The following is a 25,683-nucleotide window of genomic DNA, read 5'->3' on the forward strand; positions in this document are numbered from 1 at the left end:
AAATTGAAAATTAAGGGTAATAGTAGAAACAAATAAAAAAGTAAGGGCTCGTTTAGAAGTGTTTTTGAAATGACTGACAAAACTTTTAGAGGAAAATATTTTTGGGTTTCAAAAGCACTTGAAGTGCTTCCTACAAGAAATATCAGTTACGTGCTTCTTCCAAAAAATAATTTAAGTACTTTTCTAGGATTCACTAGCGTTTTAACTAAGAATTAATTTCAACAATATTTTTACCAAAAATGCTTTCAACCATTCTAAAAATACATCCATACAAGCCCGAAGATCTTATGCAATAATCATAAGTCTATGATATCCATGAACTATTATTGAGAGTAAAGCCTAATTTGAAATATTTTCTTCCATATGAGTAGATTGGTTGAACATGAAAATTGAAAGTAAAATGGAAACTTATCATAAAACAGATTTTCTGTCATTACCATATTTTCCATCATCCACATCTAGTAAATATATGTTTTTAAACGATAAGATAATGTACCATGAATCTATCTAAGTCACAAAAAAATGACTCTCTAACTCGGGGCTAAGCATTAGATTTTCTTATTACGGTTGTCCAAAAATAATGATACATAATAGACAAAATCTATTATCAAATTTTTAATTTATGTCGTTATCATACTCATATCCATATCAATTGTGTGATATGATTCATATTTTGCTCATATTACTACGACTCATGTCACACTTTTATCAACTGAAAATACAAAATCATATTACACGACATTAAATTTAAAAAGCTCAAACTCAAAGATTATGTCACCTTGTTAACCACAAAATATGGTTTTTTACTACGACATTAAAACTGCTAAAAAAGCATGTCGTAGATAAATAGATAGAAACAAAACAAACAAAAGCAGCGTGGAAATTACGACACGAAACGCAAATCGTTCGTCACGAAGCATTGTGGCAATCCCGTAATTTGATCAGATGACATAGGCATTTCTGTAACCTCCCCGATATTTCCCTCAGCACTGACGTCTGTTTCATGCGGAGCCGAAATCCTCTCTATCTCAATCTCTCTCCCCTCTGTCTCCCCCATACAAACAAACACAACAAACTACAATCTCCACCTTCCATTTGTACACGTCACCGATCCGCGTCTTCGTGATCGAACGGCCCACTTATTTTTCGATACGGTAGGTTCAGCCCCACGAACCCTAGCCACGGAGACCGAAGACTAACGAGCCCAATCAAGAGGTTTATCCCGAGTCACCCACCGCCCAATACGAATAGGAGAGAGAAAGTAGAGAGAGAGAGTGGAATTTCATTTTTGGTCCTTTTTTCTGTTGTTTTTTTTTTATCCTGAAGCATCTCCTACTTGCAGAAGAGTCCGTACATCTCAAAAATTAGGGTTTTAAGGCGGTTCAGAGAGGGAGAAAACGATTAGGATTCGTGTCGTTTTGATCTTCGAATCTGTGATTTGGGGATAAATCTAGGGTTACTGTTTTAGCTCCCATTTTTGTTCTTCCCGGGGATTGAAAAATCGGAGCTCCGTTGATTTTTCACAAAATATATATAAGAAAAGAAAAATTAAGGGTAAAATTTGTATATTTGTTCTTTGTATGAGATAAATTAGGGTTTCGAATTGATGGACGAGATCTGGGAGCGAGCCGTTGAGACAGCGCTAGAGGGCCAGACCGACCACGCCGCGGCTCGAGCCCTAACCCTAGACGGCGCTGTTAAGTGCGTCCAGGGTCGCCTGCCCCCGCCGAGCCTTCTAGAGAAGTTCCAGAACCTTCAACACCTCTCGATCGCAAACGTCGGTGTTTCGTCCCTGGAGCAGTTCCCGAGGCTTGAAAATCTCCAGAAGCTCATCCTCTCCGATAACAGAATCGCCGGAGGCCTTGAATTCCTCGTTGAAGCCGGACTCGACTCGTTGAGGGACCTCGACCTCTCGAACAATCGGATTCAGCAGGTCGAAGATCTTGCGCCCCTCGCTCAGCTGAGGCTCGTCTCGCTTGATCTGTATGAGTGTCCGGTCACGCACGTCAAGGATTATCGATCTAGGGTTTTTGGATTGATTAAATCGTTGAAGTATTTGGATAAGATGGACGCGGATGAGAACGAGAGGCCGGAATCTGACGACGAGGAGGAGGAGGAAGAGGACGAGGAGGATGATCCTGGGAGTGGTGAAATCGACGGTGAGGAGCGGCCGTTTGAGATGACCAATGGGCATAGTGAGGCGGTTGAGGGAGTTGTGGATGCTGATGAGGATGAAGAGAGTGATGCGGATGAGGAGGAGACGGTGACTGCAGGCAGAGTGAACGGAACAAATCACCCGGCCGAGAACGGGTTTCGATTTGCTGCGGCTGCGGAAGATGGCGATGAGGATGAGGAGGAGCCCGATGACGATGATGAGAATGATTCTGGTGAGGAAATCGATGAGGATGGTGAGGATGACGATGTGGTGGAAGTTCATGAGATTGAGGATAGTGATGATGAGGAAGATGGGGTTGAGTATGATGAGGATGATGATGACGACGACGACGATGAAGATGACGAGGAAGAGGAGGTGGACAATGATGAAGGGGATTTGGCAGAGCCGGAGAGTACAGGGCGGTTGACGAGCACGGAGGGAGAGATTGATGGGCATGAACAAGGGGAGGATGATGATGCAGATGAAGATGATAACGGAGAGACCGGGGAGGAGGAGCAGTTAGTAGAGGAAGGTGGAGAGTTTGAGGAGGAGGATGGTGATGAGGAGGTGAGCAATCCCTTCAAATAACATTGTTAAATTCTAAATCTTGGTGGTCTGCTTTTATATTTACAATTGGCTATAATTTTATTTGCTTATTGTTTCTGTTAATTTATTGATTTTTCTGGCTGTGTTTAACTGTTTATGGCTGATGTTCTTTTAGATCACAGGAGAGGAGAAAAATGGCTGATGTTCTAATTATGATATGAGCATCTTGTGCATATGGGTTGAAATTGATTTTCTGCATACATCTGTGTGTATTTTTCGATTGGTATTGTCGTTAGTTTTCTTGTAGGTTTACGAAGATGCTTCTTTTGAGTGTCTGCTCCAGTAGTATGAGAGATGTTTGTGCTATTGTGTGCTTTTGTGTGGTGACATGTGGTACATACTACATAGCATGCTGGGAATGTTTCAAACCTATATTTTAGGCTGTTTTGCCTTATTTGTAGGTAATTGTATTTATTTCGGAGTTATGACAACATTATTTTTTAAGGTGTTGTGTTATTTTGTGTTATTGCTACAATATTTTATTTCTTTGGTTAAAAAAACACTATTTTTTACCTTTTCGAATGTGTTGTGTTATACCAGGACTGATGGACTGCGTGTTTTAACGTGTAATTTCTTTGTTTTGAATTTTCCAATTGATTTCATGTTTTTATATCTTGTGGACCATGAAATTGGAGGTGTTTACTATAAATTTTGAAGGCCTTTTTCGGGCATATTTCTGTTGTTTTATTTGAATTTTTGTAAAGTTTATTTATTGACTGCACTTCAATCATGGTTTTGAAGTTGGCAAATAAGTCATTAATAAGGTCTAATATTCTTTTGTTATTGCTGGTGTCCCAGCACCTATATGTGTTGATTTGGCTGTCAATTTTCCTCCTATGTCAGGTTACATGAATTTAAGTATTGTTTTAAAGAGTAGTTATGTTTCTGCTCTTTCGGTTCAGAAGTCTAATATTTGGCATGGATGGTTCTTATCAGTCCTGCCCGCGAATGCTTAAGAAAAGTTGTGTAGTGATTAGTGCTGTTATTTGATTATTGAGTTTGTTGTTTATTTGATGTAGTTTCAGATTTGATTCTGTTATGTAGATTCATATGTATTTGGCCGTCTTTGCTTTGCTTCTTAATTCATCAACTTACAGAAATGTGATTGGATCGCAGGAAGAGGACTGTGGTGCAGGTTACTTGGTTCAACCAGTAGCACAAGCTGAGGAAGAAGATGCTGGCGGCAGTGACATGGACCCTGGAAACGACCAAGGAGATGGTGAAGAGGAAGAGGTGGAAGATGAAGAAGATGAAGTTCAGGTGCTACCGCCCTCCTCATCATCCCAACCTAAGCGCAAGAGAGGCGGAGATGCAGATTCAGATGACAATGGAGAGGACGACGAGGAAGATGACGATGTGGTTGAGTACAGCAAGTCTTCAAAGAAGCATCGTTGACAGAGAGTCGGTAAACAATCTGGTGATGGTATTTCATGCCTTTGTTGATGGGTCCTTTGTTGTCTTAGTTTGGAAAAACAGAGAAAACCTCATATAGAGAGCTTAGATTTAGATTTGGTTGGTTGGTTGGTTGGTTGGTAGTAGAAGACATGGATTTTCCTGAGATGTTGGACAAACAACATATATAAAAGGATGTTTAAAAAGTCGTTGGTGAATCACGTAGCCGTTGCTGGTTGTTATTCAAACGACAGTTATGCGCGGTTTTTGCTTGGGATGGAAGGAGGGAAAGAGCAATTGGAGTTGGAGGGAAAAGAAAAAGACTTGGTTTTTGAATGCGTGTTTGTTTGTCCAACCGGGTTTTTTTTTTAGGGAAAAAAAAATGGGGGGCAACGTAAACACTCTTTGTAGATAGTCCTTTTATTTAATCTTCTTTATATTATGTAGCAGGTGACGTGGAATTATGATTTATGTGAATATTTACCCAGGTGGGAATTTGAGACCTAATGTGTTATAGGTGTCGATATCTGGTGCAAGAGTGCAGCAAAATAAGGTGCACTTGGTTGTATGGGGTATTTTTCACCCAGGTGGGAGTGAGAGTATTAAGTCTATTAAAATGAGCATATTTTATAAAGATAAAAGTTTGTTGGTCATAAGATCCGTCCTAGTGAGCTGAATTTGTAGACGGCTTTACTCAAAAGCTAGCTGCTGAGAAAAGCAGCTTCGCTGCGCAGCAAAGCTCAAGCATTTCATGGTCTGCTCCTACTTTCCAGTTTACAGCGGCTTGCTGAGCCTTGAGAAGGAAGAAAGACATAATTACGAAACATACCCCTAAAATTTGTGGTCTTTTTCAATAAGGGACACGGCCACCTAATTTTCGCATTACTAAAATTATTTTAAACCGTTAAAACAATTCAAACCGCTCGTCTCTACTACTGTCTAAAGCCAATTAAATCACGGAAAATTATATTTCCACACATTATTTGTCCTTATTTACCTTGCAATCTTTCTTTAATCAATGAATTTAACAAATTAAATTAGAATCAAGGGCCAGAATTGAAAATCAAAAGACGTGTTAAAATTATTTTTGTTAGATTAATTCTACAACCGATTGTATTTATCGCTTAATTTATGATTTAACATACTGAAAATATAAGATGATATGCATCTTATAATTACATTAAAGTGAGATATATCAATTATGTCGTTATTTATATTACATGTCGTGTACCAAATTTGTCCAATTTATATTGCAAGTATTGGAGTGTCACTCGGTTGGATAAGGCAATATTTTGATACCGTCTTTCGCCCTCCCATTTTTCATAAATTAGTTCTCTAAAATACACCAAACACCATCTCTCAAAACCTCAAAGGATGTTGCTAATTTGTCCAGCATCCCCCTCACTATTCCCAAACCCACTTCACAATTTCAATGCCAAACACAAAACAACCAGATTCCAACCCCCAGTGAAAATCTCAGCCAAGGCAAAACAAACCAGCGACGACAGCACCACCAGCCTTGCGGAGATAGCAGCCATCGCTGGAGGCTTGGTTTCCACCCCAGTGATTGGCTGGTCCCTCTACACTCTCAAAACAACCGGGTGCGGCCTGCCACCCGGACCGGGAGGTTCAATCGGTGCACTCGAAGGGGTTAGCTATTTGGCCGTCCTGGGAATTGTGGGTTGGTCCTTGTACACCAAAACCAAAACCGGGTCCGGTCTACCCAACGGACCGTTTGGACCGTTGGGTGCTGTTGAAGGTCTGTCTTACTTGTCATTGCTCTCCATTTTGGTGGTGTTTGGGTTGCAGTTTTTTCAGAATGGCTCCATTCCTGGTCCTCTTCCAAGTGATCAGTGCTTTGGTTAATGTGGGATTATTGGCCACTACAATCCTATCTCGTGCTTGTGGACATGGTTGGTCCTCCAATTTGTCATGCTTTTCCATTACTAGGATAATGTATAGGGTATCTGTCTAAAAGAAATGCCATTACAATGTTTTTTTTTTCCGACTTTTTATTGTTCTTTGATATCTTTTATAGCCGTTACAATGTTCCTAACTGACGGGATGGTAAATCACAAGTCATTATACAATATTTTGAATAATATGTAATGTATCATTTCATGTGCTGGGCACACAAGAAAATCTCCCCTAACTCACAATGATATTCTATGATATTCTACTTCTAGCAAGGAAAATTGCATTCAGCTAAACAATGAGCGATTATAATTAGATATAGAATTCAACAACAATGTTGTACATCGTATAAGTTTAATTTAAGACCTTTTATTTATAGATTAAGAAGAAAATCACTAAACATGTTGTAATATCCTCAACTTAAACAGTTAACCTTTTCTTGTTTATTTCAACTGGTTTATTTTTTTGGATTTGCGCAATCTAATCAGCTTGCTGCTTATTTAATAATCACGTGTGCCCAAAACGAATTCTAGAGTGAAGATGGAGGTGACAAGATGGTAGAAACTTATATGTAATTTGGTTTATTAGAGAAATGCTATTACTTAATTACTTATCTTTTAAAGGTTTTCATTTCATGTTGTCAAGAGTAGTCTTATTTGATGTAGTTAAAAATTTGAGTTATTTGAGATGTTATAAAATTAAAAGAAGGAAGTGATGTTCGATGGAGAAAAGTGACTGAAGAATTGAAAATTTCAGGTTAGAAGATTATTTGCTGCTGTCATATCTTGAGAATTGATGTTCTGGACTTTTTGAGTAGCTCGACAAGCAAAAAACAAGGAAGAGTCAATTTTGACAAATCCGTGAAGTTTTAGTCTCGAGACTTGTTTTCCAAAAATTAGGGGTCGATTATCGGTATTTTAAAAACTCTAGACCTTTATGATAAAAATCTTTATTATTCGTTTTCCATGTTTTAGGAAACCTTTGGGAATTAATTGTTTTTTATTTTATTTTTCTTTTGGAGCTAGAGTTTGCTAAGACTTTATAAACAACTTTTAGGTGGTATTGCAACAATTTATTTATATTATTATGAGAATGTTCCCTCAACTTTAATCAAATTAGAGTAATGGTACCTCAACTAAAAATCGATTATCATTGGTCCCTCAATTAAACTTTAATTTTCTCTATTTTTCGGTGGATTTCAAATTGCTAGTAGACTTCAGCTTTTGTTCTAGGATTTGACGATGGTCGATCCTACCTATCACGTTTCTCACCTCGTTAGTTGGTATCGAGCAAGGATTTGCCTCGCTCAATGGTAATTGGTTCTAAGGGATCAAAACTCTAGGCGATGTTCATAAGGGAGTACAAAATATTGAAAGGGAGAATGTTATGAGATTCGTCCGTACCCAATCTCATGAATATGAATTTCAAGATATTGAAGATATTTTTGGAGGAAGTTTGTATGTGACTAATAGATGATATCCAGCGTTACTTTGAGATCATGAAAATTCCAAAAAAGAAATAGTAAAGATTACTTCATCTAGACTATCAAGAAGTACGTCTTCACGGTAAAATCATCTACAGAAAGTTCGAGAAAAACAAGGTAGGTTAAATATCAGAACATGACAAAAGATGAAAAGTGTTTCGCCGAACGGTATTTTCCTTCACATCGCTTTATGTTCAATGATGTTGATGATTGTGCAATTAAAAGTAGACAATTGGCCTTTTGAATTTACTTCAAGAATTTGACATCAAATTGATTATTAAGAGACCAATCTAAAAAAATTCAAAAGCTCTTACAAAAATAATTGACAAGTCGATTGTTGAGCACTTGAAGAAAAAGAAGTTGTTAACCAAAAATTCTTCTATTGTTGAAAAAGATGGTCTTAAAGAAGAAACTCTAAATTTTCACGTGTAGAATCTAAAAAGAAAACGAAACTCAAAAGACCAAAGTGAAAGCGCCTTAGATAATACAAATCTCGAGGTCGAATTCTTCTCAAGTGTAGGAGAATGTGAGAAAAAAGAACAAAATCTCTTATTATCTTCCTCTTATTAAGTCTCATCCTTCCCAAACCTTCACATATGTCCTTTCTAATCCTGGCCGGAATAGAAACATTGTTATATTCCGAACCAAACAACCGCAATTGACTTGACCTTGTAGTCAACCTAGAGTTCAACTTTCACACAAGAATTTTTAATGTAACAAGAATACAAATAGTATATCACGTGTTTTAATAGAAGTAATGGAAAATTTTATTTTTTAAGTTATTAATTTTTTAGCATAAATATTTCATTATTTGTATAATGATGTGTGGTGTATCATCCGTGTACCGGTGACACTGGAAAAACTCTGCTTTACACAGGAGAAAAAGAGGGGCCCAAAACCCAAAGCAAAGTCCAAAACCACGGCACCCGTTTCTTCAGAATCTTCGTCCCGATCGACTTGACGACTCCGATAGGTACGATCCCTCTTCTCCTCTCTATTGGCACTCTGAGTTCTTCGATTTGATCGATTAATTAGTGTTGTTAATCATGATTAACTCTCTGCAAATTTCTACATTAATGTCGTATGCTTTCAGATTTTTTCATGGAAATTACTTAGGGTTCTTAGTCTAGGGTTTCACTTTCTGGGTTTTCTGTGTGTTGATTGTGTTTGAAGGATTTTGGTGTTTTCATTTCTGTTATTGTCTGTTTGGCTGCTCAGAAAATTTAGGGAAAGGGTTTTCTTTTTCATTTTTCAGCTTGTGTATGCTCTCAATTTCTCTTGTTTGTAAATGTGAGAGGAAAACGAAGAGCCGCGCAAGCCTGAGGTGCCTTGAAATTGCAGGGTTTTTATTTTCTTTTGGAAAATTGGAAGATTCTATATTCTGTGTGCAAGTTGATTTTGGAGGGTCGTTAAGATGGGGGAATCTCGTCTTTGATATGCTCTGAGATCCCAAAATTTGCAGTGGCTTTATGTAATTTTAATTCAGAGAATATGCAGAAACTGATAGGGATTGATGGTTGTTGGTAATTAGAGCGAATTGGTCTATTTCACCGGGTTTATGAAATTTATGTGGTACACTATCCTTTGAGGCTTATACTCATAAAAATTTGCATTTGGTATTCTGTATGAAAACATTTGAAATACGAGAGAAAGAGAGATCTGATTTTTTTCTTGGTTGTGTTTGTTTGTCTGTTTAAATGTCTCTTTTGCTTTAGCTTACGTTGGTGAACCTGTAATCTTAACATTTCTTTCTGAGACGTTTGAAGATTGATTGTAGTTGAAGGAGAGGAAGATGAGCGTGATAAATCAAGGAAGGAGAGCAAATAAGTTGGTAGGAAACAAAAACAGTATTTTATACATGGACCTCAAGGACATCATTAGGAACCATGCCCTCCAGTTTCTACCTGCTAAATCACTTTTCAGGTTCACTGGAGTTTGTAGGGACTGGAAGCTCGATATCACAACTCCTTTCTTTGCCCACAAGCAGTCAAATAGCTTTCGTGATATCTCAGGCTTCTTTTTTCAATCCGGAACAGCCCCACCTTCATTCATATCTCTTGACCCCAAGGCGTATGGTGTTCCAGATCCATCTTTGAGCTTCTTGCCTGAGCCGGTTGAGATAAGGAGTTCTTCCAATGGATTACTTTGCTGCCAGGCTCATGATGGCTCTAAGGCTTACTACATTTGCAATCCTGTTACTAGGAAGTGGAAAAAACTTCCCAAGCCAAATGCGGATCACGGATCTAACCCTGCTATTGTTCTCATCTTTGAACCATCTTTGCTCAATTTTGTGGCCGAGTACAAGCTCATATGTGTTTTTCCATCTGTTGATTTTGACAATGGGTATGAGTTTGAGATTTATTCCTCCAGGGATGAGACCTGGAGAGTTTCTGGTGAGATTTACTTTGGCCATCAACATCTCGTGCCAAGAACTGGTGTTCATGTGAACGACATAGTTTATTGGGTATTGGATTATCAGATTCTTGTTTTTGACCTGACGATGGAGCGCGCACAGCAACTTTCTGGCAATTTTTATGGAACTGGAGGAGTTGGGGCCCTGGGTCTGATGGATGGAAAGCTTTGTCTGACAACGCCTAGTCCTACAGGACTAACTGTGAAAGTGTTGGCTAACGCCTACACGAACACTATGGGGATGCACAGCAATGCCAGGGCATGGGAAACCAAACATCAGATCAGTCTTTCACCTCCACCGTTCAGGGCATCGGATTATAACCCTCGAATGACCAGTAATATACTGTTTGCCGGTGGAAATGTGGTTTTGTACCGGAGTGGCGGAAATTTGCACACGTATGACCTGAAGACTAAAGAAACTCAATGTTTGGGTGATGAGCTTGATCAGAATGCGAGGATTGTTTCTCATGTGAATAGTCTTGTGGAGATCTAGCTGGCCTCGCTTGTGGCTTACTCTGCCATTGTGGAACCATGAAGAAAAAGAAGGCATAGGAAGCAAAGTTGAATGGATATATTCATGTGGTTGCCTTGTACTGTTTTTATGTTTAAATAACACTCTTATCTTTGGTGTATCTATCGAATTAAAGGCTCTTTTGATAACTATTTCGTTTAGTTTTTAATATTTGTGAGGTCAAAAATAATGTTGTACAATAAAACTTGCTACTCAAAAGATAAGTAAGAGCTCTTACTCAAAACTCTTCGTTTTCGATTCATAGGACTTCGTGTAATTGTTCATAATATAAATGATTGATCTGTGCGGAGAAAATAAGCAATATGGCCCATGCTTAAATATATGAGAAAATTGTAGCAATGACCTTTCGACCTTAATGGAATTTGAGCAATAGTTTCTCAACTAAAAATTCATGACCATTGGTCTTTTATCTCATCATTAAAACGTGCATTAGAATCATTTTCGTCAACTCTGTAAGAACCTCCATTAAAATGAGGGAAAAAAAAAAAATTGTAGCAATGGTCCCTAAGCATTAACCCAATTAGAACAATAGTTCTTAAATTTTAACCCAATTGGAGATATGATCCCTCAATTTTAACCCACATGTAGCAATGGTCATTTCATCATAACTCATTTCGACAAAAGTTCAGACAAAGTTGAAGAAAATGACTATAGCTGCACATTTGATGAGTTAAGGGATCAATGGTCACAAATTTTTATTTGAAGGACGAACATTCGAATTGGATTACCAACATTCTAATTAAATTAAAATTGAGAGATTATTGCTATAATTTTCTATAAATATATGAATGATATCGGTAGTTTTGGTCACATGGCGACTCAGATTTATACATAGTTAATCTCAATGTTGTATCAAAGATTAATTAGGATTAAATTCCTTGAATTCATTTTTTTTCAAGCAAAAAAAGGAGATCCATTTTCGTGGATTTGGGCCTACTCATTTTTTTGACAAACAAATTGGGCCTCAAGCAGTCAAATAGTTTTTGTGATATCTCGGGCTTCCCTTTTCAATCCGGAACAGCCCTACATTCATTCATATCTCTTGACCCCATTGCATATGGTGTTCCAGACCCATATCTGAGCTTCTTGCCTGAGCCGGTTGAGATTAGGAGCTCCTCCAATGGATTACTTTGCTCTGCCAGGGTCGTGATGGCTATAAGGCTTACTACATTTGCAATCCTGTTACAAGGAAGTGGACAAAACATTGCTACACATTGCCACTGTGTTTGTGTAGGCTTTACGCAATGTTTGTACAGTCCGTGTGGGAGGATTTGGGACCGTAGGTATCATGGATGGAAAGCTTTGTTCAACACGTTCTAAACCTCCCACACTAACTGTACAAACGTTGCGTAACGCCTACACAAACACAATGGCAGTGCTTAGCAATGTTAAGTCATGGGTAACAAAACATCGGATCAATGTATCAGCTTTGATGTCATCTGGAACCTGTGGTGGTCGAATGTTTCATAGTGTAGTGTTTGCCAGTGGAAATATGATCATGTTTCGGGTGGCCGAAATATGATCATGTTTCGGTGTGGCCGAAAAATGCACATTTACGACATTAGGACTAAAGAATTTAAGTGTGTTTGCGATGGGCTTGTTCAAAGTGGAAGGCTTGTTTCTAATGTGAACAGTCTTGTGGATCTCTAGCTGGTGTGAAACTATGAAGAAAAAGGAGTCTTCAACTTTTAGGTCGTTTTGTTTTGAACTTTTAGTAAAGTGCTTTTCTTTTGGTCAATAAATAGTAAAATGCTTATTTCTAGTTGGCTTTTTCTTAGCCAATATATATAAAGTGGATAGGAAACTTCTTGGATTTGAGTTGATAGAATATTAAATATTATGCTTTGGAAACTAAGAACAAATCACACCCATTTTAAATTTAGCTAAACAAAAAAACATGCTTTTTAACCCTACCATTTCCATATTTGAACTATCATTACTCTCCACTCATTGTTGTTGAAGAAGCATTAAGTCCTTAATCATTAGCAAAATCCATTTCATTAATTTACTAATTGGTTATAATTCTCATCAAGACAAATGGCTGGTTTGAGAGTGATTATGACTCTTCCATAATCATTTTTCTCGAGAAAACCGAGTTTTTCAAATGTAGTTTTTCAGATAATGTCACATAAAAGGACAAAATCATGACAATTGCAAGATGGAGGTTTTTTCTTTCTCCAATTGATGCCAGTGTTTATATATATATATATATATATATATATATATATATATATATGTAACTTGTGATTCTACAGGGGGAGGAGAGTCACATAATATTTTTTGACTTTTTAGCTAAAAATTGGTCTTTGAGATTTAAAACCAATAGAAGCGGTCCATGAAATTATACACTGTAACATTCCACATCGTCCAAGGGAGTGGATCCTGTAAACCTTATATGTATATTTCCATCTCTATCTAGCACGAGGCCTTTTGGGAGCTCACTGGCTTCGGAGTTCATCGGAACTCTGAAGTTAAGCAAGTTCATGTGAGAGCAATCCAATGATGGGTGACTCACTGGGAAGTTCCTGTGTGAATTCTCAGAAACAAAACCGTGAGGGCGTGGTCGAGGCCCAAAGCGAACAATATCGTGCTACGACGGAGTCGAGCTCGGGATGTGGTGGCGGCCCGGGGCGGGATGTGACAATTTGGTATCAAAGCTAATTCCTGGCCAGATGTGTGCCGACGAAGACGTCGGGCCCCTAAGGGGGGTGGATTGTAACATCCCACATCGCCTAGGGGAGTGGATCCTGCAAGCCTTGTATGTATATTCCCATCTCTACCTAGCACGAGGCATTTTGGGAGCTCACTGGCTTCGGAGTACATTGGAACTCCGAAGTTAAGCGAGTTCGCACGAGAGTAATCTCAAGATGGGTGACCCACTGGAAAGTTCTCATGTGAGTTCCCAGAAACAAAACCGTGAGGGCGTGGTTGGTGCCCAAAGTGGACAATATTGTGCTACGATGGAGTTGAGCTCGGGATGTGGTGGGGGTCCGGGCCGGGATGTGACATACACTGTCAATCATTTTTGTCCTTCAATGAAAAATCTATGTTAAATTGAAGAAACCACAGTTCAAGTGGAGGGAATGATTTGATAAAAACCCTCAATTTAATGGAGATTTTTCACGACCAAAATGATTTACGATAGACAATCTCACGAACCCCTTCTATCTATTTTAAATATCAACGACAAAATTGAAAGGGTTTTACCAATTTCAAAAACTTTTTTTTTTTAAGTCTATTTCTTTCGAAATGTAAGTAGCCCTTTATTCACATAACATTCGAAATTTTTTACTGTTAAATTTTTAACTACACATGGTACATGTTATAAACCCATGGTAAAATTTTCGTTAATAAAGTCCTAATGAGATTTAACTTCCTAAAGACTAGGCAGCAAAATTATTCGTGAAAAATGCAGTAATTATCTATTAAAAATTTACTGCGTATCAAATTACGCAGAAAAGATGATTTTTTTTTTTTTTTTTTTGAGTAAAAGATGATTTCATAGGATTTACAATTTTCCGAACTTAAAACTTAAGCAACCGATTGACCTCGCAACGACTTTTACAACCATTCTTAGTCGTTCACGTGTCCGCGGAAAACCAATACGAGTCTCGTACGCTGCTTTTAACTGCTCTCACAGAGTCACTCACTCTGCACAGACTTCTCAGTTGGTCGGGCTCTGAGTCTTCTCTCTCTCGACTCCGACGCAGCGTTCCGATCGCCGGTTTGCTTCTCAGGCGTACGACGGTACGCTGTTGGGTATTACTTCATCTTTTGTGTCTTTATTTTTCGAATGAGAAGCTTCTCTTTTTTATTTGTTTATTTATTTGTGTTTTTTTTTGGAGAAATCTTGAATCTTTCAGGACGTGCATGAGTAGGGTTTCTGGGGTTTTTCCGATTGTTTCTGATCGTTGATCTGTCTCTGTTTAATGGGTTTTGATTGATCATAGTCGTTTTATTCGTATCTGTTTGTTCTGGCCTCTGGGTTTCTTGCTTAAACAGTAAGCTCTCTGGTTTCGTTCTGTCTTTGACTCACTTTTCCTGCAGTTATTTACCCTTTTCGATTTGTTTGGTTACTGAGAAACGCAAAGAAAAGTAAAGAAAACTGGATTGAACCCATTTTGTTCGAATTTTCAATTTAATTTAAAGAAAAACGATTTGTTATTTCCATCGGAAGAAAATACCATTTGTTACTGAGGAAAACGTTGTAATTTATTTATTTATTTATGGGGTTTTGTTGTTTTTCTCTTTTTTGCAAGACCCATGTTTAAATTTTGTAAATTAAGATATTAGAATAGCTAATTGAAGCAATCGAACAATGACTTTGTGGGATTTGTTGTGATCTGATGTCGTTAAGTTTGGTTTGCTTTCTTTTGTGCCAAGCAACCATAATTTGAATGCTAGGGTTTAATCAAGCTGCTGTGCGAACAGTTGTTCTTTTGTATGCAACCAAAATTCTTGTTCTGAAAGACTGTATTTGGCATCGAAGTTGTTCTGAGGTTTAAGCTTGTGGTTTCCCTCTTGTTTGGAAGTTGTGATTTTTCGTAGGTCTCGATGTTTGAGAAATTCACTTATCTGCATTGAATGATTTGTCATTGTGCAGCTGTGAATTCTGAGGATCCTATCATGGATAACGATAAGATGTTGGCAGCGACTCTGACTCTTATGTCATTGTGAGCATTGCCAATTCTGTGTGCAGTGATTCTGAAAGTGTTGCGGATAGTGATTCTGAAAATTACGAAATTGTGAGTCCTAAAAACAATGTGGCTACTGATTCCGGAGAAGATCTATTCGATGGAAGCACACAACAGTCGAAGAATGTGGAAAGGGACGGTTATGTGTATTCTGACTTTGATTGTGGTGAGGGCACTGATTCTGAAGAAGTTCTATCTGATGAAAGCGAACAACATTTGAAGAAAGTGGATATTGATAGTTATCTGAGTACCGATTCTGAAAAAGAACTATCTGATGGATTCAGAAGACAGTTGAAGATTATGGATAATCACCATTACATGGATACTGTACTCACTGGGAAACAGTTGAAGATGAGGCACTGTTCTTGTGAGGTATGTGACTGTCGACAGCCCTAATGTTTGGTATTGTGTATTATTTATGGGATATGTTTTCATTTCTTTTATATTAATCTTTTGCTGTTTTGATTAATTGATGTTGCATATGATATTACATTCAGATTATCTACATATTTAATTTTCGCTGTATGAAAGCTTGGAATCCAAGCAGTTGAGGGGATCCCTGTATACGTTAGATGATAATTTTATGCTCCCCCGTGTACTTGGTTTTGGCTATGAATTGGAGGCGTTGGCATTGTTGATGTGATTAAATGTCAATTTGTATCTTCTATTTTTTTCTTTTTCTCTGATATGCATCCTAATGATTGTCTTTACATGCAGTTTCACACATATCCATGTAAAAGAATCGGTCCTGCCCATGACTGTTCTAAACTTTCCCATGATGAAAGGCTTTATAAGAGAATGGACATAGGTGATGTTGCAATGGAGAATGTTCTTCCTTTCCTCCCTGCAAAAATGCTGTGCAGGTTGAGAACTGTTAGCAAACAGTGGGATAAGTGGATTTCTAGTCCTTTCTTCAGTCATAAGCAAACTTACTACTTCAGGAAAATCTCTGGTCTTTTTTGTCAATCCCCTGGTGGCAACCCTTACTTCCTTCCACTTGATAATGATTCTTACGGTGTTCCTAGATCTTACCTCAACTTCATGCCTGAACCAGTTATTGCAAAGGCCACTTGCAATGGTCTGGTCTGCTGTCAGAGCAGAGACGAAGAAGATACCTACTACATTTGCAACCCTGTGAACAGGCAATTTAGAAAGCTTCCCAATTCAGGTTTGTATCATGGATCTGAGTCTTATCCGGCACTAGCCTTTGAGCCTTCTGTGCTTGGCTTTGAAGTGCATTTTCAACTTGTCTGTGCCTTCTCTGTACCCGATCATTTGGGTGTCTATTTTGATATATACTCTTCAAGGTCAAGCGTTTGGGAACTCTCCGAGACAGTATGCTATGAGCTGGAGGCTACAAAGTTGGAAGGTAATACCCTCTTTCTGAAGGGTGTACTCTTTTGGGAAACTTTAACGGGTGTCATTCTGGCTTTTGACTTGAAGGCGATGCAATATAGTATTCTGTCACTCCCCTTCAGCACCGGACCACGCGGTATTATTTCACAGATGAATGGAGAGCTGTGTTACATTCTGCCTCGTGAAGAACTCGGTCTGTACTCCGTGGAGGTCTATGGTAACATGGACATGAGCCTGAAGTGGAAGATTATTCTCTTTGGCCAGAGTTTCTCCTCTTATATGTACACATTTCGGGTATTGGCTTGTGTGAATGATGATCTGATGATACTTCTTGTCGGACAGAGGGTGATTGCGTATCACGTGAAAGTCCCGGAGGAAAAAGTATTGAAAGGAATTGATTACGGGCTTGCTGCTGGAAATGAAAGGTATCTTCCATATGTGAACAGCCTTGTGCAGATCTAGTTCTGTCTGCCTTCCATTTTATTAGGTGGTTATGTTTGGATCGAGTTGGTTTTAAGTTTGTGTCGAAGTTCTTATTTCTCATTGGCTTTTTTCTGGACCTGGTGCCTTGATGCACAAGTGCTTTTGTCAGATGGTGCTATTGCTCCATCAACTGATATTGTGTTTATAAATAATATGGTGCTTGATGTTAGCTTTGGTAATTTGGGAATTCTGTTTCTTTTGGCTTCTCGAAAACGCCAATGATTTTTTGTTGGTGGTTTAAAATTGCTGATATTCACAAGTGCTTTTTTTGTGCAATTGCTGAGCAGTGACAATAACATTTTTGTATAAAATGTCACAATAGGTATTGACTTGACGCCAAAGAAAATCAGTGACAGAAACTCCCTGGAAATCCATGGGTCTCCTTCATGTTGGAACCATCGCTTCTCAACTTTGGACTTTGAGTGGAAACTCTGTTTATCTTCTTATGTGGCTTTTTGTCACCGAATGACGGAATATTTGAACTCGGAACATCTTCCGACATTGTGGTTGAAAGAAGTTGGTTTTCTTTTTAATCAAATGAGGAGAGGGACAAGGAAAAAACCACCCTTAAACTAGCGTTGGGGTTGAAAGAAGCGTGAGCTCCAACGAAACACAAATATTTGGAATTACAGAAAGTGCTAGGACGCTCACGAATGAGGATCCGGATCCTCTTTGTGAGGATTATAGGATCCTCAAATTGTGTCTGTTCATCATGCATTGTGCAGTCAGAAATCATTTTAAATACTTTTATTTAAAATTAAATAGGAATAGTACCTGACGAAAACTGGATGCACGATATACGATGAACGGACATGATTTGAGGATCCGATCCTCATTAGACGCTCACCCTAGTGAAATGTTTTTCTTAAGACAGATTTATTATTATTAAGGAGAGAAGTGAGAGTTCGGAACTTCCTCCTCCTTTTACGCTTTTCCCTCTATTTTCTTTCACCACCCTGCACTTCCCCTTCCCTATCTCTTTACCCTTGTCAGCAATTGTCCATGTTTAATGGAGATTCTTTCCAAATCCCATCTCTACGCCTTATTTCGGATTAGATCCTGCGTTGAGGTTGGATTTGTGGTCAGGGGCGAAGTAGAAATCGAGGTTAGGAGAGGCCTCGAGGCCATATGAAGAAATTATACAAAATATAATATAACTAATAAAATAAAAGTTGAATGTTCTTTTTTTTGTATTGGAATGTAAAATTTTGATCAAAAGAGAGTAGTTGAGTCACGAAGAAACCAATGACGTGTTTAATAAACATTGAGAAATAATAATAAAAAATAGTGGGGCCCACACAAATTTTAGAATTCAGTTCCTAGTATTGGTGGAATTGGATTCCTTAGATATAGGTGATAATCCAATTTCAAGTGTTACGGGAAATCCGGAATGCAATTCTTCAACAAATTATACCCTCACTTTATTTTCAAAATTCCAACACTACTTTTCGCATTACCAGAGCAGATCCATCCTCTGCTGCCCAGCGCCCATGTGCAATGCCACTCTTTCCCTGACCACTGAACCACCCCAGACCATCAACCCAACCCAAATCCACTTGCCCTTAGATGCCGTGAACTTGAAACAGATAATCTTGAAATCATAATGCAATGGATTGAGAGGGAGAGTTACAGTGGCGATGAGGAGTAGGTTTCTATGAACCGAAAGATAAGTTTTTTTTTTTTTTTTTTTTGACGAGAGAGAAAAAGATAAGATTATTAGGGTTTCTTTTATTTTTTTTATTTATTTATTTCTCTCTTTTAATAAATAATTTTATTATTATTAATTAGTATATAAATAATAGGGTTAATCTCAGTTTACTACCCTAAAGTTTCTTGGTTTTTAATATTTGGTACATGAAGTTTTTTTCATCCCAGAGTCATACCTCAAGTCTTAATTTTGGGACAGTCTCATACATCCATTAAGCTTGCTGTTAAGTCAGCCGTTAATTGGTGACGTAGCGTCCACGCGGACAATGGTTGTGTGCCACGTGTCATTAAGGGCCGATGTGAAAAAAAAAGATTAAAAATTAAAAAAAAAACAAAAAGTGTTGGCCTCCCCTTCCCCCTCCCTCCCTTCTCTCTTCATGGTCGCTACTGGCATCACCTTCCGTCGCCCCTAACAACTTGATTACCTCCCCCCAAGTCTGAATTTTCTTTTTTCCTCTCTCCTCTATCTCAGTTTCTCTTTTTATCTTCCAGGGCCCTCCTTACCACCACCCATGGCCCTACTTACCACCACTCAATACAGATAACAGAGAGAAAGCCTCATTCATCTCTCTCTCGAGGCTTTCAGTTGGCGAAGATATGAACAGCGGCGTTGCGAGAAGGGAGGTGTGGCGGAGGTGCGTCACAGAAAAACACCACTCCAAATTTTTCAATGTTCTCAAACAATCACATGGTTTAGATTAACTCAAATCAGAGGCATAGGAAAACAAACTCAGCCTTCGATTGACGGTTCTATATTGGGATCCATGGATTGAGCATGGATCTGATGGTTTGGACTAGATGCATTTTTACCTAATGGTGGTGGGATCTTTGGGACTTGGGCATGCAATCCCGACTCTCTGAGCTTTTCACAATGATGGCAGCAAGAATTTCTACGTTTTTCGAAGGCATGAGCGCGACAGTCATTTCTCGAGGCTTCGAGTAATCTCAGAACCTGAATGGATGGAGGGATTCTATTGCAGAGAAGGTTGAGGGTTGCTTTGTATATTTGGAATCTGTATTTTGATTTGAGTTTCGATTTGTGCCAAGGACAACGAGAATCAGGTTGTTGGGGCCAGCGGGAGGTGACGTCGATGGCGGCCGTGGAGAGAGAAAGGAGGGAGGGTTAGGTGGGCTTGGAGGAGAGAAGGGAGGGAGGGGAGCGGGGGAGGCCGACAATTTTTTTTTTTTTTAATTTTTAATTTTTTTTTCACGTGGACCCTTAATGACACGTGGCACACAATCATTGTCCACGTGGGTGCCACATCATCAATTAATGGCTGACTTAACAGCAAGCTTAACGGATGTATGAGACTATCCCAAAATTAAGACTTGAGTTATGACTCTGGGATGAAAAAAACTTAATGTACCAAATGTTGAAAACCAAGAAACTTTAGAGTAGTAAATTGAGATTAACCCTAAATAATAATACAATTTATTATTTTCGATAAGGACATTTTAGTAATTGTATTGGATTGTATTCTGATTTTAGTAAGTTAGTAAACAACTTATACGAAATCAATACTATTTTTACTCCGATTCCAGATAATTTTAGTAAACAGTTACAACAGGAATCCAATTCCAACTCCTCATCTATTCAATTCCTCCTCAATTCAATGCCTCCCATTTTTATTACGGATTAGTAAACGAGCCTTGAGATCATAGAAATCGAGGTTAGAAGAGGTCTCGAGGCCATATGAAAACATTAGGCAAAATATAATATAATTAATAGGATAAAAGTCGAAGGCTCTTTTTTTCTTTTGCATTGGAAGGTAAAATTTTGATCAAAAGAGGCAAGTTGAGTCACGAAAAAAACAATGACATTGAGAATTGAGATCATAAGCACTCAACTTGTTTGTAAGTTTTGCTAAAACAAATATTACTATATTAAAGTAAAAAATAATCATGGTTCAAAACTGCAACTATGTGATTTTTTTTTTAAACTAATTATTCTTCCATTCCATATGGGTACTATGGTTTTACTATTAAATAAAAAATACATGCAAAATAATAAACAAACTACGGAAGGCCAATTGATATAGCCTTTTGTTTGATAATAATACACACACTTTTTCTTGTCAAATGGGAGAAAAGAAAGCACATACACTTAAACTACAAGCTAATGAACATAAACAAAAGCATAAAAAGTAAAGAAATTTAAGAATAAGTCTGAGCCCCTCCTCTACTGTTTGTGGTTGTGGTGGGATTATTTTTTAGTGATTTGGTAGATTTGAACGAACGAGGATCCTTTGCAGCTCCTCTTTGTGAGGATTTCAGAAATTCGTAAATTTTTTTTGTTTATCTTCTTGTGTAGGAGAAATTTTTAGTTGTGACGGAAATATGGATGGTACATCACGTGTTTTATGTAAGTGATGAAAATTTTTAATTTTTAAATTATTAACCTTTTAACACACATATCCCACCATTTATATAAAGACACGTAATGTACCATCTCGTGTGACGATCATACTGAAAAATCTCTCATTGTGTAGGTGCTCTTTTGTGTTGGTTGTGCTGACCATGTAGGAAAAAACCGGGAAAAGGGGGAATAAAAAAGGAGACGATAACGATCAGCGATCAGATAGGTTCACCCGGTGCAAAAATGAATCTCAAACTTGTAGCTCACGTCATCAACTCAATTAATATAAGGCACACACGTGTCAAAACACCATTGGAAGTCCAACCGACCCCATATAAGTCCCTGGCCCAGAAGACTAAAAAACTACGGACGGCCATTAACTACTCTCAGGTTCAAGTTCAAAGCAGCGATCGATCTCCGGCGGTTTCTGGCGGCTACGACGGTGAGTTCTCGTATTTTTCTTTTTTCTGGGTTTAATCGAAGCATTTAGAAGTTTCGCATGCACACATTGTAATTGTATACGTTTATACGAAATGAAAAAAACTCAATTCATCGGCAGAGCGCTACTCTGTTTTATGGTTCTTTTTTCTTCACATTTTTTTTTTTTGTGTAATAACCTTGAATTCTTAGGGTTGAATGAAATGGGTTCTTTACGCCCTTTACGATGGCTTCGACTATTTTGTTTGAATTTCTCTGTTTTACGAGGGTTTATTTGTTTTGTGTTTTTTACGCTCTCTGTTTTCGTTTGTTTGGTTTATGAGAAAGCCAAGGAAAATGCAAGAATGCTGGGTCTGATGGTGTTCTGGATTTAAATTTGGTTTTTGAAAAAATGACCAATTTTTACCCAGAAACCCATTTCTTTCCTCTAATTGGTTTTGGGTTTTTCAGAGACCGCTCTCTGTTTCGTTCGTTTCGTTTGTTTGGTTACTGAGAAAGCCCAAGAAAATGAAAGAATCCATTGTTTTCAATGTGATTATGTTCTGGGATTAGATTTGAATTTCGGAAAAAGTGGCCGACTTTTACTGACAAACCCATTTTTTCCTCTAATGGGTTATGGATTTGAATTTGATTTTCGAAGAATTAACCAATTTTTACCATGAAACAAGAAAACCCAACTTTGGTTTGTTCTTTGGGGTTTCTTATCTTTGGTGTCCTTGGGTTCTTATCTTTGGTGTCCTTGTTAAGTTGGGTTTCTTCGTTTTTTGCAGAAATGGCGATTTCTGAGGGAAGTGAGGAGTTTACCATCATTGATAAATGCACTTCTGATTATTCTGAGGAAGAAAAACTTTTCGATGACTGTGGACAAGAAGAATATATGCGTGATCTATCTCCGGATCATTTGGTGAAAGTTGAGGATCGCTGTGGATACGATGCGGTATGTCACTGGTTGATTAATTGCTTTTTATTTTTACTGCATTCATGTTTACTTAATAGATCACATTAATTTTGAGCCTATACATTTGCTTCAGTTTGCTAGCTCTTCTCAAGAATTACGCTGAACAGATTATCTACGCTTCATTTCGCTGTGCTCCAAATAGAATCCGGTTATAAAAATTGGTTCATGCAATATAGGATTACCAGATTAGTTGTCCTTTTCCTTGTTTGCTTGGTTCTGTAATTCTTCATGTGACCAGATGTTTTAATTGTGTTGGCAAAGTTGAGGTTTGGATAGCAAAGTTGAGGTTTGGATAAACTTTATACCATTTTGTCTGTGTAGTGTTTTCTTAATACTCTTAATCCGTAAATCATTTCTTTGAGCAGGTCGGCTTTTCCTTTCATGAACTTATAGGGGTCGTCGGGGTTTTTATACTAATTTACTAAAATTCAAAGCAAAAAGGAATTCTCTTTGTCCCTACTTTGCTTTATACTTCCGATTTAAATTCAATCACCTACTTTGATTGGTTTAATGATGAAAAAGCCTTACCATTGTTTGTGTGACTAAAGTTTAATCCTTCCAACGTTTCTCTACTTATGCGTCTTTCTAATGTGTTATTTCTACTGCAGTTTCATGGATATCGCAACAAAAGGATTGCTCCTGTACTTGAAATTTGGGAATATCCGGGACACAAAAGGTTCAAGCGTACCATGGAGATCAAAGATGTTGTTACAGAGCATGCTCTTGAATTGCTCCCTGCAAAAACACTCTCCCGGTTCAGAGCTGTTAGCAAAGAGTGGAATGAGCTGATTACCAGCCCTTTCTTCATGCACAAGCAAGCTTACCGCTTCCGGGACATCTCTGGCCTCTTTTGTCAACTCCCTGGCGACAGGCCTTTCTTTGTATCTCTTAATCGTGATGCTTATGGCGTTCCCAGTCCTTCCCTCAGCTTCTTGCCTGAACCGGTTACTGTCAGAACCAGCTGCAATGGTCTGCTTTGCTGCCAAAGCTGTGATGGAGAGAACACCTACTACATTTGCAATCCTGCTAACAGGGAGTGGAGTGCGCTGCCCAAGTCGAACTTCTATCATGGCCCTGAACCTGCCCTAGCTCTAGCCTTTGAGCCTTCTGTGCTTAATTTTGCAGAACATTTCCAACTTGTTTGCGCCTTCTCTCTAACTGATCATCCGGTTATCTGTTTCGAGATCTACTCTTCAAGGTCATCCTCATGGAGACTTGCTGACACAGAATGCTGTGAGTTGGATGCTCTGAAGTTGAATGGTGACGGGCTCTTTCTGAAGGGTGTAGCCTTTTGGGAAACTTCTGGAGCTGTTTTGGCTTTTGATTTGAATGACGAGCATTATGGTATTCTGTCGCTTCCTCCCAACAGCGGACCACACGGTGTGTTGACAGAGATGAATGGTGAGCTGTGCTACCTTCTGCCTCGCAAAGACATGAATGGATACACCCTGGACATCTATGGTGACATGGACGTGTGTCTGAAGCATAGTATTGCTCTTGGTCGTGAGTTTTTCAACAATTTTAACAAGGAGTTGAGGGCGTTGGCTTGCGTGAACAATGACGTGGTGATATTTGATTTTGGAAAGAGACTCTATGCTTACAATCTGAAGACAGGGAAGGCTGAAATTCTAAGAAGTGGCGACGGGACTGATGTTGGATATGTAAGGTATCTTCCTTATGTCAACAACCTCGTGCACGTTCGCCCTTCGTACATGAGCAGTATACTTGCTGTGGATCCTTCTGCTAAGCTAGCTAGCTAGAGCTTCTTTTAACATCCTTAAACTGCGACCACGGTGCTGTGAAATAGTATTCCTTTTTTCTGTTTTTCACCCTCCACTCTCAGACTGGATTTTCGATTTATGATTTGATGATTGTTTGCAAGTTCAATTTCGAACTTCTTTTCAAATCCATGAACAAGTTGTTAGTTGAAACTTGTTCAAGTTCATAATGTTTAGTTTCTTGAACCACAAGTCATAGTGATCAGTTTCTTGGACCACAAGTCATAATGTTTGTTCTTGGGTTTTGACTGTCTGTATGATATGCGGATCATGGAAACATCATTTGACAATTGTGTATTGTGGCATCAGCTTTCACCTTAATGAATGCTGAATATTTCTTTAGTCAAAGGTCCTTTGAATGCTGAATGTTTTCATTTGTTAATCAGCAAATTGATACAATTTGCTCTTTAATTCTCAAAGTAACCGTAGCCAAGATCATATCAGAAAACAAATCAGTTCTGGAAAATTGTTAAAATATAGTTGATGTACATTAGAACGAATCACATCTTCCAATTCTGTATCCGTCGAGCTTTTTTCATCGTCATCTTGCTTATACATACTTTTCTTTCCAATATCTAGTGATATTATTACTATCTATTGTTCTGATGAGAAGGAAGGGAAAATACAATAATGATAGAAAAATGCTCGACATACACAAAATTAACCGATTTGTGTCCTAACTAGAAAATAACGGAGAAGTGTAAGAATTAAACTTTTACCGTGGTGTAAGAGAGGATAAGGTGGTGAGCGGGTACAAAATAATGGATGTATGGCCTATACGGACACAATACCTACAAGTTACTATTCTTGGTACCATTTTATGCTGTGTTTACTTGTTACTGAGTAGGTTATTCAGTTGGTTGATGTGAGTTATAAAAAGTGTGAAGAGAAGCGCGTGAAGGGTGGAGGAAATGTCTAAATTTGAAGGCAATATTTGTTGGCTGTGAGGGAAGAATGTAAAGCAAATACAAATGTGGGGGATTGCAGCGAGGTGCCAAAGTGGGAGAGAAGAACTGGTAAAAGAAATAACAAACAAAATGCTAAGTTAAGGGCTGGCCTACACAGATAGATAGGTTTAGAGAGAGAGCTAAGGGGTTGGTCCCTCCTTTGTAGGAGGCCATAATGCCATGGCAATCATACCTTCTTTCCCTTTCCTTTGAGAACCCTTCTACCTTCTTTCATTGATCACCAGGTACCACCTTAATTATTTGTTTTCCACCCCTTAATTTCCAGACGGTCTTACGAACTTTTCTCCAAAAATATCCGATTTTAAATTTCAGAAAATTCTTTTTTAATGTTATACGTACATGTCAGAACATGGGATTTAAATCCTGGAGGGAGATCGATACTAATGCTGTTATCTTTACTTGGTAGCACATGTACATGTACATTTGTTTAAGTTACACATTTGCATTTTCT

At 38.3% G+C, this 25,683-nt stretch overlaps 4 protein-coding genes across 5 annotated transcripts; all 4 read left to right on the plus strand.

Moving 5' to 3' along the window:
• Positions 1–1,298: 1,298 nt before the first annotated feature.
• LOC103947495 (acidic leucine-rich nuclear phosphoprotein 32-related protein) lies at positions 1,299–4,655 on the plus strand. Its single transcript, XM_009358409.3, has 2 exons — positions 1,299–2,722; positions 3,878–4,655. Exons 1-2 carry the CDS (start codon positions 1,607–1,609, stop codon positions 4,154–4,156), a joined length of 1,395 nt encoding a protein of 464 aa, XP_009356684.2. The 5' UTR covers positions 1,299–1,606; the 3' UTR covers positions 4,157–4,655.
• Positions 4,656–5,416: 761 nt separating this feature from the next.
• LOC103947499 lies at positions 5,417–6,166 on the plus strand. Its single transcript, XM_018647513.2, has one exon. The coding sequence runs from the start codon at positions 5,528–5,530 to the stop codon at positions 6,017–6,019; it is 492 nt and encodes a 163-aa protein (XP_018503029.2). The 5' UTR covers positions 5,417–5,527; the 3' UTR covers positions 6,020–6,166.
• A 2,199-nt stretch (positions 6,167–8,365) lies between these two features.
• Positions 8,366–10,625, plus strand: LOC103947500 (F-box protein At5g03970-like). Of its 2 annotated transcripts, none has more exons than XM_009358412.3 (2): positions 8,366–8,523; positions 9,328–10,625. In XM_009358412.3, the coding sequence occupies exon 2, from the start codon at positions 9,343–9,345 to the stop codon at positions 10,453–10,455; it is 1,113 nt and encodes a 370-aa protein (XP_009356687.1). In that variant the 5' UTR covers positions 8,366–8,523; positions 9,328–9,342; the 3' UTR covers positions 10,456–10,625. The 2 variants fall into 2 exon arrangements, with proteins under 2 accessions (XP_009356687.1, XP_009356689.1); XM_009358414.3 differs by having other exon boundaries at positions 8,374–8,523; positions 9,317–10,625.
• A 10,693-nt stretch (positions 10,626–21,318) lies between these two features.
• LOC103947504 (F-box protein At5g07610-like) lies at positions 21,319–24,630 on the plus strand. The gene is made up of 3 exons (XM_048575417.1): positions 21,319–21,532; positions 22,299–22,465; positions 23,095–24,630. Exons 1-3 carry the CDS (start codon positions 21,334–21,336, stop codon positions 24,244–24,246), a joined length of 1,518 nt encoding a protein of 505 aa, XP_048431374.1. The 5' UTR covers positions 21,319–21,333; the 3' UTR covers positions 24,247–24,630.
• Positions 24,631–25,683: the final 1,053 nt, after the last annotated feature.

This window comes from the organism of the source record quoted next, unplaced genomic scaffold, assembly GCF_019419815.1.
Source record: "Pyrus x bretschneideri cultivar Hongxiangsu unplaced genomic scaffold, Pyrus_bretschneideri_v1 Contig8, whole genome shotgun sequence".
NCBI classification, from domain to species: domain Eukaryota; kingdom Viridiplantae; phylum Streptophyta; class Magnoliopsida; order Rosales; family Rosaceae; genus Pyrus; species Pyrus x bretschneideri.

Coding starts and splice junctions, on each gene's coding strand:
- LOC103947495 (XM_009358409.3), top strand. CDS start 1,607: ATGGACGAGATCTGGGAGCGAGCCGTTGAGACAGCGCTAGAGGGCCAG. Junction 2,723..3,877: donor AGGAGGATGGTGATGAGGAG/GTGAGCAATCCC, acceptor ATTGGATCGCAG/GAAGAGGACTGTGGTGCAGG.
- LOC103947499 (XM_018647513.2), top strand. CDS start 5,528: ATGTTGCTAATTTGTCCAGCATCCCCCTCACTATTCCCAAACCCACTT.
- LOC103947500 (XM_009358412.3), top strand. CDS start 9,343: ATGAGCGTGATAAATCAAGGAAGGAGAGCAAATAAGTTGGTAGGAAAC.
- LOC103947504 (XM_048575417.1), top strand. CDS start 21,334: ATGAATCTCAAACTTGTAGCTCACGTCATCAACTCAATTAATATAAGG. Junction 21,533..22,298: donor GGTTTCTGGCGGCTACGACG/GTGAGTTCTCGT, acceptor CGTTTTTTGCAG/AAATGGCGATTTCTGAGGGA. Junction 22,466..23,094: donor ATCGCTGTGGATACGATGCG/GTATGTCACTGG, acceptor TTTCTACTGCAG/TTTCATGGATATCGCAACAA.